We start from the raw sequence: 16167 nt of genomic DNA, 5'->3' as shown, positions 1-16167 counted from the left end.
TTGTGGTTATTCTGAGAGGTGGCCTACACAATCAATCCTACAAAGGAGTCAAATCTAAAGACTCCTGGAGAACATTTTCTGAAAAACATCCAATATCCAACATCCTAGCCCTTACATATAGCATGCTTTGTAGACCCTAAATTGACCCCATCATGAGGCCAAAGCAGATATGACTGACGACCCTATGCTGGAAACCTCAATCCCACTCCAACCACCTCTCGCTTAAAAGCAGCCTCATATTTTTCCATCTTCATCAAAAAATTACTCTAGTTACTTTGCTCTCCTGAGAAAAATGGACAAATCCTAAATGCTGTTTTATTTCAGGTCCTTGAACCTTCCTTGTAGATACCAAATTTGCCGTGGGAATACCCATGCCCTGTGCTGGGTGCTGCAGCAAAGCTCTGAATTGGGTCTTGGCTCATCCAAATTTCTCCCAAGGCTTTCAGAAACAGGGCCCAGGCAGGATCATGAGGCATCTGAACAGAAGGAAAATACTACTCACAATCAGACTGTGGTCACGCCCCATGGTGATGACGGTCCTATTCACTGTGCGAAGCAGCTGAACCATGATTTCTTGAATATGATGGTAAGTTGAGGCCTGTAACATAGAAATGGGCACCTACATGAAAATCAGAGCTACATATCCATTAAGTCACTTTTTAAATTCAGGTTTTATTGATATATTTTATTTTTTACATCATAGTCATTTCCAGATATGCTACCAATAATCTCAGGTTAGCTACTGTATATATTATTTCCCTGATTCTGCTTCCTTCACTCCACATCATTCTGTATATCTTTTCAAGTTTTTCTAAGTTCTTCATATTAATAACTTTTTGTGATGCAATAATAATCTATTACATCCCCATGTCACAATTTGTTTGGTTTGCATAAAACTGAGTAGAGCCTATGATTCTACTCTTGTTACCATTGGTAGAGAAAGCATAATTTAAGGTATGATCTCCTAAAACAATGTTGAACTTTGGCATACTGCGTAGTTTGTATAAAACGCCCCAATCAATCTTCATAAGTAGTAGTTACATGTTGTTGGTATTGTGGCAGTTTTTCTTTGTGATAAAATAAGGTTGTAGGGGTGGGAGGGGGAATGATGAGTATATTTAGAATGAACTGATATAAAAAACAAAAGGCATCAATTAAAAATCAATGGTACTGGTTACGTGATGTATTATTCAAACGGGAGACAAATACAGAGGAGTCACAAGTTTATTAGACAGTAAAAAATATGGAAGAAAATAGGGACAGGGATTGTACTTTGATGTCCTTGATATGACAAACTCTCTGAACCAATACAGAGCTACATCTTCCCTGAAAACTATAGTCTGAGTGAGTTGCCTACAGCACTGAAAGGTTAATTGATGTGCCAAGGGTCACATAGCTAGTAGGTACCCATGGCAGGACTTGAACACAGGACTTCTTCACTCAAAGTCATCCTTATTAATACGCTATGATGCTGCTTTCATGGATGACAATATCCAAGAAAAAATCCACTCACTCATTCGAAGGTTTGACAAATAGTGACTTCAGTAGAGAGCAATCTCATTGATGTGAGCATGACTTCTAATGGGACAGATTACAATTCATCCACATTTTTTCATTTTATTTAATTTTTGCTCATGCTCTACCATAAAGCATGCACAGAATATCTGCCTAACTCACTGGAGGCCCTCGTCTAGGTCTTTTAAAATTCTACGGACACCAATGTTCCACTAGGGCTGTAAGTCTCTGTTCAAGTACAGTTGTAAATGATTGTGTCTGTTGTTTGCCGATTGGCCTAGCTAGATAGAGAAGAGGTTATCGTGAGTAAGTAGATTGCCCTCTACATGATGGAAATTTGTTCAAAGAATTCAGTCACAATGTAAATCTTCAAATAGCATTTATTCACAATATTGAAATTAGAAACAGCACTACTTATGAATAAACCCCCCAAGGACAAGCACCAAAGGGAAGAATCTAATTGGAACAAGAGGTTATGGCTAGATAGTGATGTAAGTGGCCTTGACCAAAATCAGGTGTTCCTTGACACTAAAAAAAATTGAAATAGGATGTTTCTTTTAAAGGACAAAAAAAAAAGGACAGGAAAATACTGACAGGAAACCCTTTGCAGGAAATACAGATATGTATACAAAAACATTCATAGAAGTATTAATTATGTTGTGATTTTTTTAAAGCTGGAAACAAAATATGTGTCTTGCATCTGGGGAATAGCTAAACAAACTATGTTCTATAAATGCTATGCAATATGATTTTACAATAAGGAAAGATAAATAAAGAATTCAGAGAATACAGAAATACATACGATACAGTGAAGCAACCTGAAACTCACCTAAAACATAGATTCACAGATTCAAAATTAAGAACTGGATTGAAACCTATCTTGTTTTGATTGATTTTTTTTAAACAAGAAAAACAAGCAAATTAGTGAAAATAATGAATTGCTCCAATGATACAAAGATATAATCTATAGATTATACAGAAGATATAGATATGTATATAGAATATATAAAATATAATCTATTTCTTTATAGTCCTAACAAAAACCAAGAAGAAGAGATAGAAGAACTACCATTTTAAACAATAAAAATATGCATTAAATATGTGGAAATTAACAACCAAGGTCCGCAGGACTTCTATAAATACAGTTACAAAAATCATTTTTGGAGAAATAAGGAAAGACCTAATTATGTATAGACATATTATTCTATGTTCAATGGTATGCTGTCCCAATATTATAAAAATAATGATATCACCCAAATTAATCAATAGATTTAACACTGAATCATTCAAATTACCAAGAGGATACCCTATAAAATCAGGCAAACTAATAACAACTTATTTGAAGGACCAAACAGGCAAGAATATATTAAAAAACGTAGCCTCTCTCAGGGCTACTTCCTCAATTCCTACTCCAACCGGCTACTTGGCTGACCTGACAATTTCCACTGTCCTTGGCAGCTGCAGCTAACTGTTACTCTTCCAGGTTCTAAGGGTAACATCGAGGGGCTGGGCTTTTTCCAGTCCTATTGCTCAAGAGCCCTCACCAGGAGACTCCCCTTTGATAATCAGCCAGTAAGCCTAATTTGCTTTTCAAAAGGCTTTTAATAAGCATGTATAGCAAATGCAGTTGTTAAAAAAAAAAGACTCTGAAAACTTGGGGAACACAAAAAAAGGTCCTTGCTGTCAAGGAGTTCACAGTCTAAAGGAAAAGATAATGCTCAAACACCTATGTAATAATTTATGACGATGATTAGTCATTTTTCAGTTATGTGTGACTTTTTGTGATTCCATTTGGAGTTTTCTTGGCAGAGATACTGGAGTAATTTGCCATTTCCTTTTTATAGATGCCACTTCATTTTACAGATGAGGAAACTGAGGCAACCAGGGTTAAGTGACTTGTCCAGGTAGTAAATGTCTGAAGCTGGATTTGAATTCAGGAAGAGGAATCTTCCTGACTCCAAGCCTGGTACTCTGGCCACTGCACCACCTAGCTGCCCCATGTAATAATAGCTAGCATTTATATAGCACCTTAAGGTCCACAAAGTGATTTAAAAATCTTCTTTCTCATCCTCATGACAACCCTAATTTCACAGGTAAGAAATCTGTGACAGACAGAAGTAAAATAACTTGCCTTGGTCAGATAGCTCCTAAGTGTTTGAGGCAATATTTGAACCGAGCTCTACCTGACTTTGGGTCCACTGCTCTATATACTGCACCATCGCCATTCTTCATACGTGTAGTTCTCTGCTAGGCTCTGAAGATTAGTGCCTTCCTAGTGTCTGGCCTAGGCTTCTTTCTACCCCAAGGAGTTTGTCATCCTTTCTGAATTTTTCTTTCCTCAATGTGACTAGTTTGTCCTCAGTGACTTGCTGTTTTACTATACAACACAAAAATATGTTTGATTCTTTCACCCTAACATGAGATATGTCTGCATGGCATTATCTATTTTTAGCCAATGGTCAAAGCTCTTTATTTCTTTTTTCAAAATGATCAAAGATATGTTAGTACTTAGCTTACACTTCTGTTAAACTGAATGATGCAATTGAGCTGTCTGAACCTTCTATGATTAAATGGAATAAGGGGTATAAGCTCACCCTTAAGAAAATAAAGAAAAAAGCAAGAATTAAAGTTTGCCATTATCAGATCTGAAATTGCATTAGAAAGCAGTAGTTATCAAAACTATCTGGTACTAGCTAAAAACAGAAAAGTTGATCAATGCAATAAATATTCAATTCAATAAACATTTATTAAGTGCCTACTACCATAGTCTAGTCTTTGATAAACTCAAAAACACAAAGCACTGGGGAAATAGTACTTTACTAAAGAAAAACTGCTGGGAAAAGTGAATACCAGTTTGGTAGAAAACTTATTTAGATGAGCATCTTACACCATAGATAAAAATAAATTCAAAACTGGCAAATGAGCTAAATATAAAAAGATATACCATGAAAATATTTACAGAGAATGGAATTTTATAGCTCTCACAACTATTGTGAGAGATTTACTTGCTAATATCCATAATGTCCAAATAGTCTTAATTAATTATATGGAAATAAAGAGCTTTTTCATAAATAAAATAAATGAAGCTAAAATCAGGAGGCATATAGCCACTGGAAGTTCTTTTTGCAGGAAACCTCTTTGGTAAAAGTCTGACATAAAACATCAACAGAAAGGGTCTCCCTCCTCTGCTCTGACTATTGAACTCCCTGGTTTCCTGTAAGTCCCACCTAACATCCTACCTTCTACAGGACACTTTCTTCAACCTCTCTTTACTCTAGTGCCTTCCTTCTATTAATTATATATATATGTATATATATACATATATATATACATATATATATATATATATATATATATATATATGTATATACACACACATATACCTTGCTTTATATGTATTTGTTTGCATGGTGCCTCTCCCATTAGGTTGTAAGTTCCTTGAGAGCAAGCACCATCTTTGGCCATTTTTTTGTATCCCCAGCACTTAGCACAAAAATAGATACTTAATAAATATTTGGGGGCAGCTAGGTGGCGCAGTGGATAGAGCACTGGCCCTGGAGTCAGGAGGACCTGAGTTCAAATCCAGCCTCAGACACATAATACTTCCTAACTGTGTGACTCTGGGCAAGTCATTTAACCCCAATTGCCTCACAAACAAATAAATAAATAAAACAAAAACTAAATAAATAAATTATAAATAAAGATTTGTTAGTTGATTGGTTTATCTGACACATATCTATAAGATTAAGCACCATTTTCCAGGGTCAATGTATGTAAACAATCAGTTTTTAAAAGAAGAAATGTAAACTATTAAAGACTTCTAAAGTAGACAAAATCACTAATAATCAAAGAAATAGAAATGGAAATAACTGTAATATATCTAATATATTATGTCATCCTCATCAAATTGGCAAAGATGGTAAAAGATGGTCAAATTCAATACTGAAGGAAATGTCTTAAAAGAGACAAGCTAATTCATTACTGGCAGAGCTATGAATTAATCCAACCATTTTGGGGAACAATTTAGAATTATACAATAAAGCTACAAAATAATTTTAACAGACCCAGCAATTCCACTATTGAGTTGGTACCCCTAAAAGGTCATTAATAACAACAAAAGACCTATCTGTACAAAAATATTCAAATTAACACCATTAAAAATTGGAAACAAACCGTATGCCAAAGGAATGGCTAAACAGATTGTGGTATATTAATGTAATGTAATGTAATGCAACGTAATGTTAATGTGTCATGAAGGATGATGAATACGAAAAACTAAAAGAAATATGGGAAGACTGGTGTGAAATGATGCAGAATGAATAGAAAATAGAAAAGAACAAGATACAACATTACCACAAGTGTGTAAGTCAAAACAACTTAAAACAACAACAAAACTCAGATGAAAAGCAATGCCCCACCTCACTAGTAATTTCATCGGTGTAAGGAATTCCTGGTGAAGAAACTTCCTCCACAGATGCAGGAAACAACTTGTTTGTAACTTATATAGTTTTAGACAGTTGCCTGGGACACTGAGAGATTTGCCTATGGACCTACATGCATAAGAAACAGTTCTCAAAGTGGATCTATTGACCCCTGGGAGTCCCTAAGGCCCATTCATGGGGTCTGAGAGGTCAAAACTATTTTCACAATAATACTGAGACATTATTTGGTTATTAAAACACTCCTCCCCTTTTTAACTATATATCTGTGAAAAACTTGATTTTCTTCTTATTTTTTGACAAAAACAACAAATTATAACAGATTTAATGAAGAAGCAAATAAGAGAATACAGCCACCTTCTATGAAGCCAGAAATTAGAGAGATGTGCAAGAGTTTGTAAAATAATGATACTCTTCTCACTACTTTTTTATTTTGGAGAATGCAGTAAATTTTCATAAAATATATGTTATTTATGTTAACATGTAATGTATTTGTTATTGTTATTTTAAATAAATTATTAAATGTTTTTAGAAATTAAAATGTCATGAACAAAAGCTCTTTGGGCTCCTAAACAATTTTTAAGACTGCCAAGGGATGCTGGGACCAAAGACCACTGTAATAGAGGCAGGGCTTGCATAATCTAGTTTTCTTGGCATCAGGTCCCTTTATTCGCTATGCTACACTGATTCTGGGCCGCTAGGTGGTGCAGTGGATACAATGACAGGCCTGGAGTCAAAAAGATTCATTTTCCTGAGTTCAAATATGGCCTCAGACAGTTACTCTGTGTGACCTTGGGCAAGTCACTGAACCCTGTTTCTCTCAGTTTCCATATCTGTAAAATGAGCTGGAAAAGGGAATACCTTCTCCAAGAAAACTCCAAATGGGGTCACAAAGAGTCTGAAACAATTGAACAACACTGCTTCTAGCCAACATCAATACTAACTTCTAAAGCAAACACCAGCATTTTATTATGAGAAACAAAGAACCAATGAAGGATAAACTTGCATACACTACTAGACCCACTCATGCTTTTCTGCTCTTCTGTCTATCAAGGGATAATGTTGTTCAGTCATTTTTCAGTCATGTCCAACTCTTTGTGACCCCATTTGGGGTTTTCTTGGCAAAGATACTGAAGCAGTTCGCCATTTCCTTTCTTGCTCATTTTATAGATGAGGAAACTGAGGTAAATAGGGTTAAGTGATTTGCCTAGGGTCACATGACTAACAAATGCCTGAGGCCAGATTTGAACTCACAAAAATGAGTCATCCTGATTCCAGAACCAACATTCTATCCAGTGTACCACTTGGCTGCAGAGAGGCAATATAGAGAATTCAAAGGTCAATTAAACTGGTGTTTTGTAGAGTATGTCAAAACAAAATTTATTCACTAAAAAAAGGAAAAAAAATCTTGAGTGTTTTTGTCACTCTCTGCCAGTATCCCATGTCCGCATTAGGAGGAAAAATTCCTAAGTCTTCAGTGAATGTAACCACATCAGAAAAAACAGTTACTTAATTGTAGCAGCCCGGGCTTCAAAAAGTGCTACCTTTCAAATGCAATGGATGATGGTGAAGATGACAACATAGCAGAACAATAAGGAAGAAGAAAACAATGAGAATGTTCTCCTTAAGACTCTTCTCAAGTACCTTTCCCGATCTCTCCAGCTCCAAGAAGTGCTCACTCCAAAATTCTCCCCTAACAACTGTTTTGTGTATTATTATTGTATATTGTTTATACTTAATGTGTATACTCATGTTGTCTCTTTTGATACAACATAAGCCCCTGGAGGGGTGGGACTATTTCCTTTTCTTCTTTGAACTCCCAGCACCTAGCACAGTGCCTGAAACATAATAAATGCTTAATAAAAACTTGTGTATTGATTGAAGATGAAGGTAACATTGATAATGAAAATGAAAAAAAACTTATTGAATTGAAAGAAACTTTCCCCTTCAATGGTTGTTCCTTAAAATAAAGTACTGATTTGTGCATTATACTACGTTCATGGTAAGGATATTTTACTGTAGTATCGATGCATGATTATTTTTCAATATTTAAATAGTCTTACTATAAACACTTTTTCTATTTCAATTAAAATAAATTTTATTCATTAAAATTCATTTATTCATTATAAATTTTATTTATTTTTGATAGAATTGCTTTCTTCTTCACAGATCTTTCAAAGTATCAAAGTACTAGGTTAGTAGATTAGGGAAATGCTCTACACATTGTCTGCCTATTTTCCAGCAAAGTATTGATCAGGTCTCTCCTGGTCGGCATGTGGGCTAGATAATAGTAGAGTTACATGGAAGCGGACTGGTTGAATGCTAGGCCCCAAAGAGCAGTCATTAGCCGGACAGTGTAACTTGGTGGGAGGACTAGAGTGAAGTAACCAAGGGCCCTGCCTTGCCTTCATGCTACAAATACTTGAGTCAAAGACTTGGATGGAAGCATAGAATAGAATGCTCATCAAACTGGCAAGTGACATGATACCACAGAAGCTAGCTGGTATCCAAGAAGAGCATGACAGGCTAGCTACAGCAGTGGGGAGCCTTTGGCCCCGAGGCTACATGCGGCCTTCCAGGTCCTTGGGTGCGGCCTTTTGACTGGGTCTAAGTTTTACAGAACATTTTTTTTTAAATGAAAGGGATTTGTTCTGTGAAGTCTGGATTCAGTCAAAGGGCCTTACTTAAGGATCTAGAGGCCCTTGAGGCTGCAGATTCCGTGCTCCTGGATTAGGCTTTTTTTGCTTGGTCTCAGAGGGCAGAGCTAGGAAAAGGTATGAAGGTCAGATTTATTTTGATAAGAAACAACTCCAAACAACTAGCACTATCCCATGGTAGAGCAGACTGTCTTGGAAGGAAGCGGGTTTCCCTTCAATGCAGGTCTTTAAGTGGATCAAGGGTTTTGGAGAGGAAACTCCTGTGCAGGTATTAACTGGACTCTAAACTCCTGTTATTCTGGGACTTGGGTAGGTAGATATGACTGAAAAGAAAAATGTCAAAACCAATGGCCAGTTTCCTACTGAACACTAGTGAAGTTTTAACATCTGCAGCTGCTCTGCAGACACTCTACTATTGTTTGAGACTGTCATAAGAAGCCAGTCCTTAATTCTTGCCCCCATGAGGGTAAGGAATTGGTGCATGCAATTATCTTTAAATAGCTCTTTATCAAAACCTTAAACATAGAGAAGGGTGAGCTGGGAAAGGACTTCAAACTCCCAGTGTCCTTAAGTCATGGGGGAGCAGAAGGAAACATCAAAGAGTGAAGTAAGCCTCAGAAATCTTTCTCCTGGGAATGATACTCATATATTCAAGGACTTCAGAGCAAGAAGCAACCATAGAGAAAACTAGTCTAACCTTCTATTTTACAGATAGAAACTGAGGAGCAGAATTTGCCCGAGGAGCTAATTTGCCCAAGGTGACACTACTAACTTAATAACAAAGATGAGACTCAGGTTTCAGGGCTCTTAGTTCAATATTCTTTCCAGTATGGTGCAGTATTGACTTAAATACAAGCCACCCCTCTAAATTGAGACCCTCATTTCCTCTAGTCTTAGAGAGTTGTCTGGGGCACTGAGAGATAAAATGATTTGCCCAGGGTCACCCAGACAATATGTGTCTGATTCTGGACTTGGACTCAAATCTTCCCAACTCCAAAGCTCACCCTCAATCCACTACTTGATTTTGCCTTTTAAGTGTCCTTAATCTACTTAAAATGCAAGCCAAGTCTCCTCATACTCCAACATTCCGAGGTGCTCTTCAGAATTTTCTGGCTGGTACTCAAGGATCTTATCCATCCCTCCCCAGCCCACTCCCCATACTCCTTGCCATTCATTCCTACAAAGGCATCGGTTGTGTGTGCCTCATCTACCTACATGAACCCATATGCAGGAACATTATCAAGTCACTCCAGCAATCCACTGCAGGTTGGGCTTTATTTTGCAGTAATCCTTTGGAAGAAACATTGAATCTTGATTCAAGAAGGCAGGGGGAAGAAAGAAGCAAGCAAAGTATCATGCATCCCCATTGGGCTCACAGAGCACACTTAGTGATTCTCAACATCTCCAAGATTAACACACCCAGAGCTGTCTCTCCTGCAGCAGGCTCATCTATTTCAGTACCCTGGCTGATCCCCAACTTCCTTGTTGCACAGAATACTCCCTCCAGACCTCCCATCCCCAGCTCTTCCATCATTGCCCATAGCCACAACACTAAACACACCCCTTACATGCTAATGCAAAAGCAATCTCTCATTCCCATCTCACAACCAGTCCAGATTCCTTCCTTTTATTATTTATGAACTGTCTTTTGCATACTCCTCCCACAAAGTACAGCATTTAGATGTGGCTTCATAGGTGGGATGGCACTAGCAGATGTGTGTGCAGCCCCCTTCTCTGAAATTGTCTTCCTGATGGTTTCCCAACAATTCTTCCCCCCACCCCACATTGGCTGCCCTGCCCTCCCTACTTTCCCTGCTCCATCTGTACTTGGCGTTGACACTAAGCAGCTTTGTCAATCATGGTTCACTGCACTTCCCAAACACAAGAGCTCTGAGGGCAGTATCACATGCCACTCAAAGAGAGGGAGAGGCAGAAGGCCGCATCACGCACTCCTGCCCCCTGCCATCTCACTCTTCAAAGATGCTATTGCATTCCTCAGTGAAAGGCGACTTCAGGGTCATTGCCTCCCACTGGCAGAATCAACAGCCTTTCTGCTTTCCAGAAAATACTCATGGAAATAAAGGGCAGTCCAAACCCTGTAGCTCACCAGGCAGTACTGCTGCCTCACATTGTATACCTCTCTTTATCTTTACAAAGTGCGTTTACACTTACAATCTCATTTTGTCCTTACAACAATCCTGTGAATGATTTGGGAGATGATGGTCTCAGATGCTGAAGAACACATGCCTGCCCTAAGTAAAAAATGAATGAGATGATCTCTAAGTCTCCTGTCAGTTAACTAGAATTACACAATTTTTTCACAGACAGAGGGTGAGAGCTAGAGCTGGAGCTGGAGGAACTGGGCTGACATTTGAACTCTGCTGCTAATTATCCGTGCAACCTTGGGCATCACTAACCGCTCTTGGCCTCAGTTTCCTCATCTGTAAAATGAGGTTGGACTTAACGATCTTTAAGGTCCTTTCTATGATAGTATAAATCTGCCAGTAATAGAAAAGTATTGTTCAACTTGAGAGTCAATAATGATTTGGGCAAAGGGCTAAATCCATTGGAGGGAAGTCCCAGGATCTCAGAATCCAATAAAAAGCATCCCTAGACAAAGGTATGGGATGAGAAAGCACAAGCTCGTTTGGAAGTAGAAAGAAACATCAAGAAAGAGATTTGATGGTGACAGTAAAGCCTCTTAGAGGAAGAGAGCCTCTGGCTAGAGAAAGGAAGAGGTCTTCTATGGTTCTGGAATGGCATCCCTGAACCTAAGAGTATTGGGTGAACCTTGGGGACCCTAGATCCAGTGAGGCAAATCTCTGCACCTGAGAGATACCCACTAATCTACATTCTGCCACTAAGATTATGCTAAGAGTTAGCCTCATTATGCTAACCATGAATTGGAGTTCTTATTTAGGAAGTGACCTGTCATTGAAAAGCTCTGATGCTATATGTTTGGAACTCAATTCCATGTTTTGGGGAATAAACCTGTAATTTCATCATATATGAAATTCCTGATGAGGAAAACTCTCTACCAATAGAGATGGTATCTGCAACTCTTCAGAGAGTTGGTTGGGATACTGAGAGGCTAAGTGTCTTGTCCAGAGTCACACAGCCAAGAACTTGAAGCCAGGTTTTCCTGACTCTGAGGCCAAGTCTCTATCTACTGAGTCACACTGCCTACAAAAAAAAAACAATGACACAATGACATAATATGACAAATATTAAACAGGAAGCCTCCAGCCAGAGATGAGCAGGGATCCTCCCGACTATGACTTCAAGGTGTATTACCAGACAGAGAATAAAAATGTAGATATAGAAACCCTCTCCCATAACCCCATGTGTCAGAATCTATGGTGAAGCCTAGACCATTAATAAAGGTAATCCATGACATGCAGGACTGTTCATAAAAGAAATCAGGACTAAGAATATGCAAAGTATACTTTGTTCCAACTGTCAATGAATGACTGGTAGTCAGAACCATTGGAGGACAGATGTCTACTAGCAATGACACAGACTAAGGAAAGGGGGCATGATCCTTGGGGACTTAGGATTAAAAGGATGGAAATAATACTATTGAGCATAACAGAAGTTGGAGCCATAGAATGAATGAGTTCCTGTCTTAGGACATAATCAATCTAACATGAGGTATGTGAAGGCAGAAGGTACTGCCTAAGCCCTATGGTTATCTCGGACATTTGGACCGAAGATTAATTCTGGAAGTGATTTGGAAGCATTTCTACTCACTCAAGGTGGCAGTGGATTTATGTGAGAAACGTGAGACTTATTCTCAGTGTGTTCAAAAGAACGTACTACTGAGTTTTAGTATTTACCTGGCAAAGTTTGCATCTGGTATTCAGAGACCTTTTTTTTTTAAAATATATCCCCAGAATTAAATAGGAAGAAAATCCAAGTGGTAACTGACCCAGAACGACTCACCTGCCCAGCCAGGAAACAGAAGCCTTTTACAGTAGCCAGTGTTATGGGAAAAATACTTCTCTGTATCTGCTTCCCTGCCAAGGTCCATTCTGAACAAAGTAGAAAGCAAGCTACTCAAGGAGGTGTTATCCTTGGCTGGAATCAGGAAATCTTGGACAACACCTCAAGAGGACAACTATGGGGAACATTAGAGAGAGTGCAGGACTTGGAGTCAGGAATAAAAATAACAGCAAAAACAAAACTGTTTTGGTTTTTCTCTTTCTGTCCTCAGCACCTAGCACACAGCCTTGCAGATAAACAGCAGGTACTTAATAAATCCTCATTTAATTGAACTTTATTGAATTGTCAGCTATGTTAAGACAAAATTATTAATTATTTTTTCAAAGAGAGAATAGGCTCGTATCAGAATTCTCTTTTCTCTTCAGTGGCCATTCACCTGCTATTCAAAAGAATAGGCCTAGCTAGGAAAATTCACAGAAAAAAGTAGAAAACCATATGTGTCTCTCCTCAGCATCTTAGCTGTCCGGATTTGGTTTGCAGATTCTGAGCACGTCTCAAAGCAATGCCTATTCCAAACTCGGGGTGATGTAGAAATGTCACCCAAAGAATGTATAGCTTATATGCAAATGGAAAACTTTCAAAATGATAAACCTGTGCTATAGAGTAAAAACAGTCACAAATCACACACTCTTAATTGCTCTGGCACCAGGCAAAGAAAGGAAAAGACTTGGGAAAGGTTCTTCTAAGCTTGAGCTAAACTGTAGCTTGTAATTGAAAAGAAAAAAAAATTAGTCTTCCCTTTACAATCTAGGCAAATGAATAAATCTGTCTAAATATGTCCTTCCTTTTAAAAAAATCTTATAAATATTAGGGACCTGAAGGTACCTTTGAGGTTGTCTTATTCAGGCACCCCACTATATTTCACAAGTAAAGACACTGAGACCCACAAGGGTCAAGGTTTGGAGCTAGATGTCATCTAGAACATCTCTTACTGACTGTAAGATCTTAATCAAATCACTTGATTCCTCTCGGTCTCAGTTTCCTCATCTGTAAAATGAGGAGGTTAGGTTAGATGGCCTCTAAGGTCCCATCTGACTTTAAACTGATGATCCTAGAATGATATAAAATTCATTTTAAATCAACAAAGATGGATTAAGGTCATTTACCAATGGGGAAATGGGGAAAGACAAGCGTAGAGGCATTAAGTGACTTGCCCAGTCATAGAGGTAGTGAGTGATAGAGATTAGAACCCAATTCTTTGACCACAATTTCTGTCATCACTCCACTGCCCTATGACATCTCTCTCACTTGTTCCAGATCACAAAAAAAGGCCATATCAGAATTAGGGTGAGAATCCTAGGCCTTCTGAGTCCCAGAACTGTGTTCTTTTAGCCCAGCATGCTGCCCCTCTTTGTTTTTCATTTTTACAACAAAGCGAATCATGCCCTTCATTCTCTTTTGTCTGGGAGCCTTTTTATTATCAAGACGGATGTCACGAGGTCACAATTACACAGTGTATATCCAAAGGCCTGGTTTGGAGGTTGCCTAAACAAAATAAAAAATTCCTCCTAATGCTATGACAATGACAACAGCTGCTATCTGTGGATACTATTTTTTGCCATTCTTTGTGTTCTTTGTGCCATCCCTTTTTATTCTTTTTTTTTCTTTTAGTGCTTTCCTTTCTTTTATAATTACCCTGCATTACAGTACCTAACTTTCAAAAGACAAAATCAGCCATCATCTAAGTGAAAGTCCTCTCTCCCTCCACCCCCTTGGGTATCCAGCTTCAGCTCTGATCTCTATTCAAGGCATCTCTCCCTTCCTTTGAACCTGTTTCTCTCTTGGAGGACTCTTGTGGTTCAAGATCATTCATTTCACTCATACAGTAGCCTGAAGAGGGACAAGCAAGACAGGCCACGGGGGTTTTTTATATTGCACTTCTTCATGCCTGTGCCCTTGGCAGCCTGGAGAAACCTCCTCCCTGACTCTCTCCTGGGACCACCTTTTTAAGAAGGACCCAGACATGCCTGGACATGCTCTGTACACCCTCTCATCTAGCCACTTTAACTATACATACCCTTTCCCCCCCTTTCCAGCTCCTCCCCAGTAGAATGTAAGCTCCTTGAGGGTAGGGGATATCTTGCTTATTTGTATTTCTATTCCCCATCACAGTACAATTCCTGGAAGACAGCAAGCACTTGATAAATGTTCTATCTATCTAAACATCTTTCTATCTAAATACCTTTCTATCTTTCTAAATATTTTTCCATATATTTATCTATCTAAATATCTTTCAATCTATCTAAATATCTTTCTATATATTTATCTATCTAAATATCTTTCTTTTCCTATCTTTCTATATAAATATTTCTCTTTCTCCCTATTTATATAAATATACTTCTATCTAAATAGCTTTCAATTTAACTATCTAAACATCTTTCTATCTAAATATCTATCTAAAAATCTTTCTATATATTTATCTAACCAAATATCTTTTTTCTTTCTTTCTTTCTTCCTATCTTCTATCTAAAAATCTATCTTTCTCCTATATCTTTTTATTTATGTAAATATCTTTCTATCTATCTACACATCTATCTTTTTTTCTAAATATCTATCCTTCCCTATTTCTTACTGTTTGCATCAGGTTTAGTGAAACAGTGGTAAGAATAGTTGGAGAGGCCTCTGTGAGGTACAGTTAAGGAAGTTAGTATGATTGTGAGAAATGGCCTATCTCACACTTCAGAAACCATGTGGAACAGTCAATATAGCACTGAACCTGAAGTCATGGGACTTGAGTTCAAATCCTAGCTCTTACTGACTATAATCTTAATCAAACCACTTGAGTTCTCTAGGTCTCAGTTTCCTCATCTGTAAAACGAGGAGGTTGGGTTAGATGACCTCTAAGGTCCTGTCTGGCTCTAAACTGGTGATCCTAGAATGATATAAAATTCATTTTAAATAAAAAAACATGGATTAAGCACCGATGTGCCAGGCACTGGGTAAGGCACCAGGGATACAGACACAAAAAATGAAACAGTTCTTGTCCTCAAAGAGCTTAAATTGAAATGGGGGGGGGGCGGAGCTGACATTCACATAGGTCACTAAATACAATGTATGAAGTAATACACTGAATTTCAAGTGGATGATGGTGATAATAACCATCAAGAAGAGTATAGGTTTGCGGGTAGTGGCACCTGACATGTGCTTTAAAGGAAACTAGTGAGTCTACCAAGCATATATGAGGAGGTGATACATGGGAGACCTTTTGTACAAAGATAAAAGGGTGGGACATAGGATATTATGTATGGATTCTATCTCTTGCCCACAGAATCTGATGACAATGTAGCCATCAACCACTTATATTTCTGTGATTAACAGAAATTCATGTGATGAGGGATCAAGGGAGCCAATCTCTCCTTTGATTTGAGCAGTTAAATCTTTATTTTCTGGATCAGCAGTAAGGAGACTTGAGTTAAAATTGGAGTTTAGCCATCACTTTTACAGGAGACCTTGAAGTTACCAATGGACTCTTTGCATTACTTCTACCTAAAATCTAAATCTAATATCTAATTCCAATATCTAAATTCTATTTGATTCAATTTGATTAACACTTA

General features: G+C 37.9%; 1 protein-coding gene across 2 annotated transcripts in view; it reads right to left on the bottom strand.

Annotated features, from left to right (window-relative positions):
- DOCK2 (dedicator of cytokinesis 2) overlaps window positions 1-16167 on the bottom strand; it is a 499735-nt gene that overhangs the window by 263913 nt on the left and 219655 nt on the right. For both annotated transcript variants that reach the window (XM_078150544.1, XM_020992326.2), the window contains exon 27: window positions 503-598. In XM_078150544.1, the coding sequence (XP_078006670.1) occupies window positions 503-598 (96 nt within the window). The remainder of the gene's footprint in view (window positions 1-502; window positions 599-16167) is intronic.

The sequence above is a fragment of the Phascolarctos cinereus genome, unplaced genomic scaffold, assembly GCF_003287225.1.
Source record: "Phascolarctos cinereus isolate Bilbo 61053 unplaced genomic scaffold, phaCin_HiC Scaffold_2;HRSCAF=192, whole genome shotgun sequence".
In the NCBI taxonomy this organism is placed as follows: Eukaryota; Metazoa; Chordata; class Mammalia; order Diprotodontia; family Phascolarctidae; genus Phascolarctos; species Phascolarctos cinereus.
This window is presented reverse-complemented; position numbering and strand designations above follow the sequence as displayed.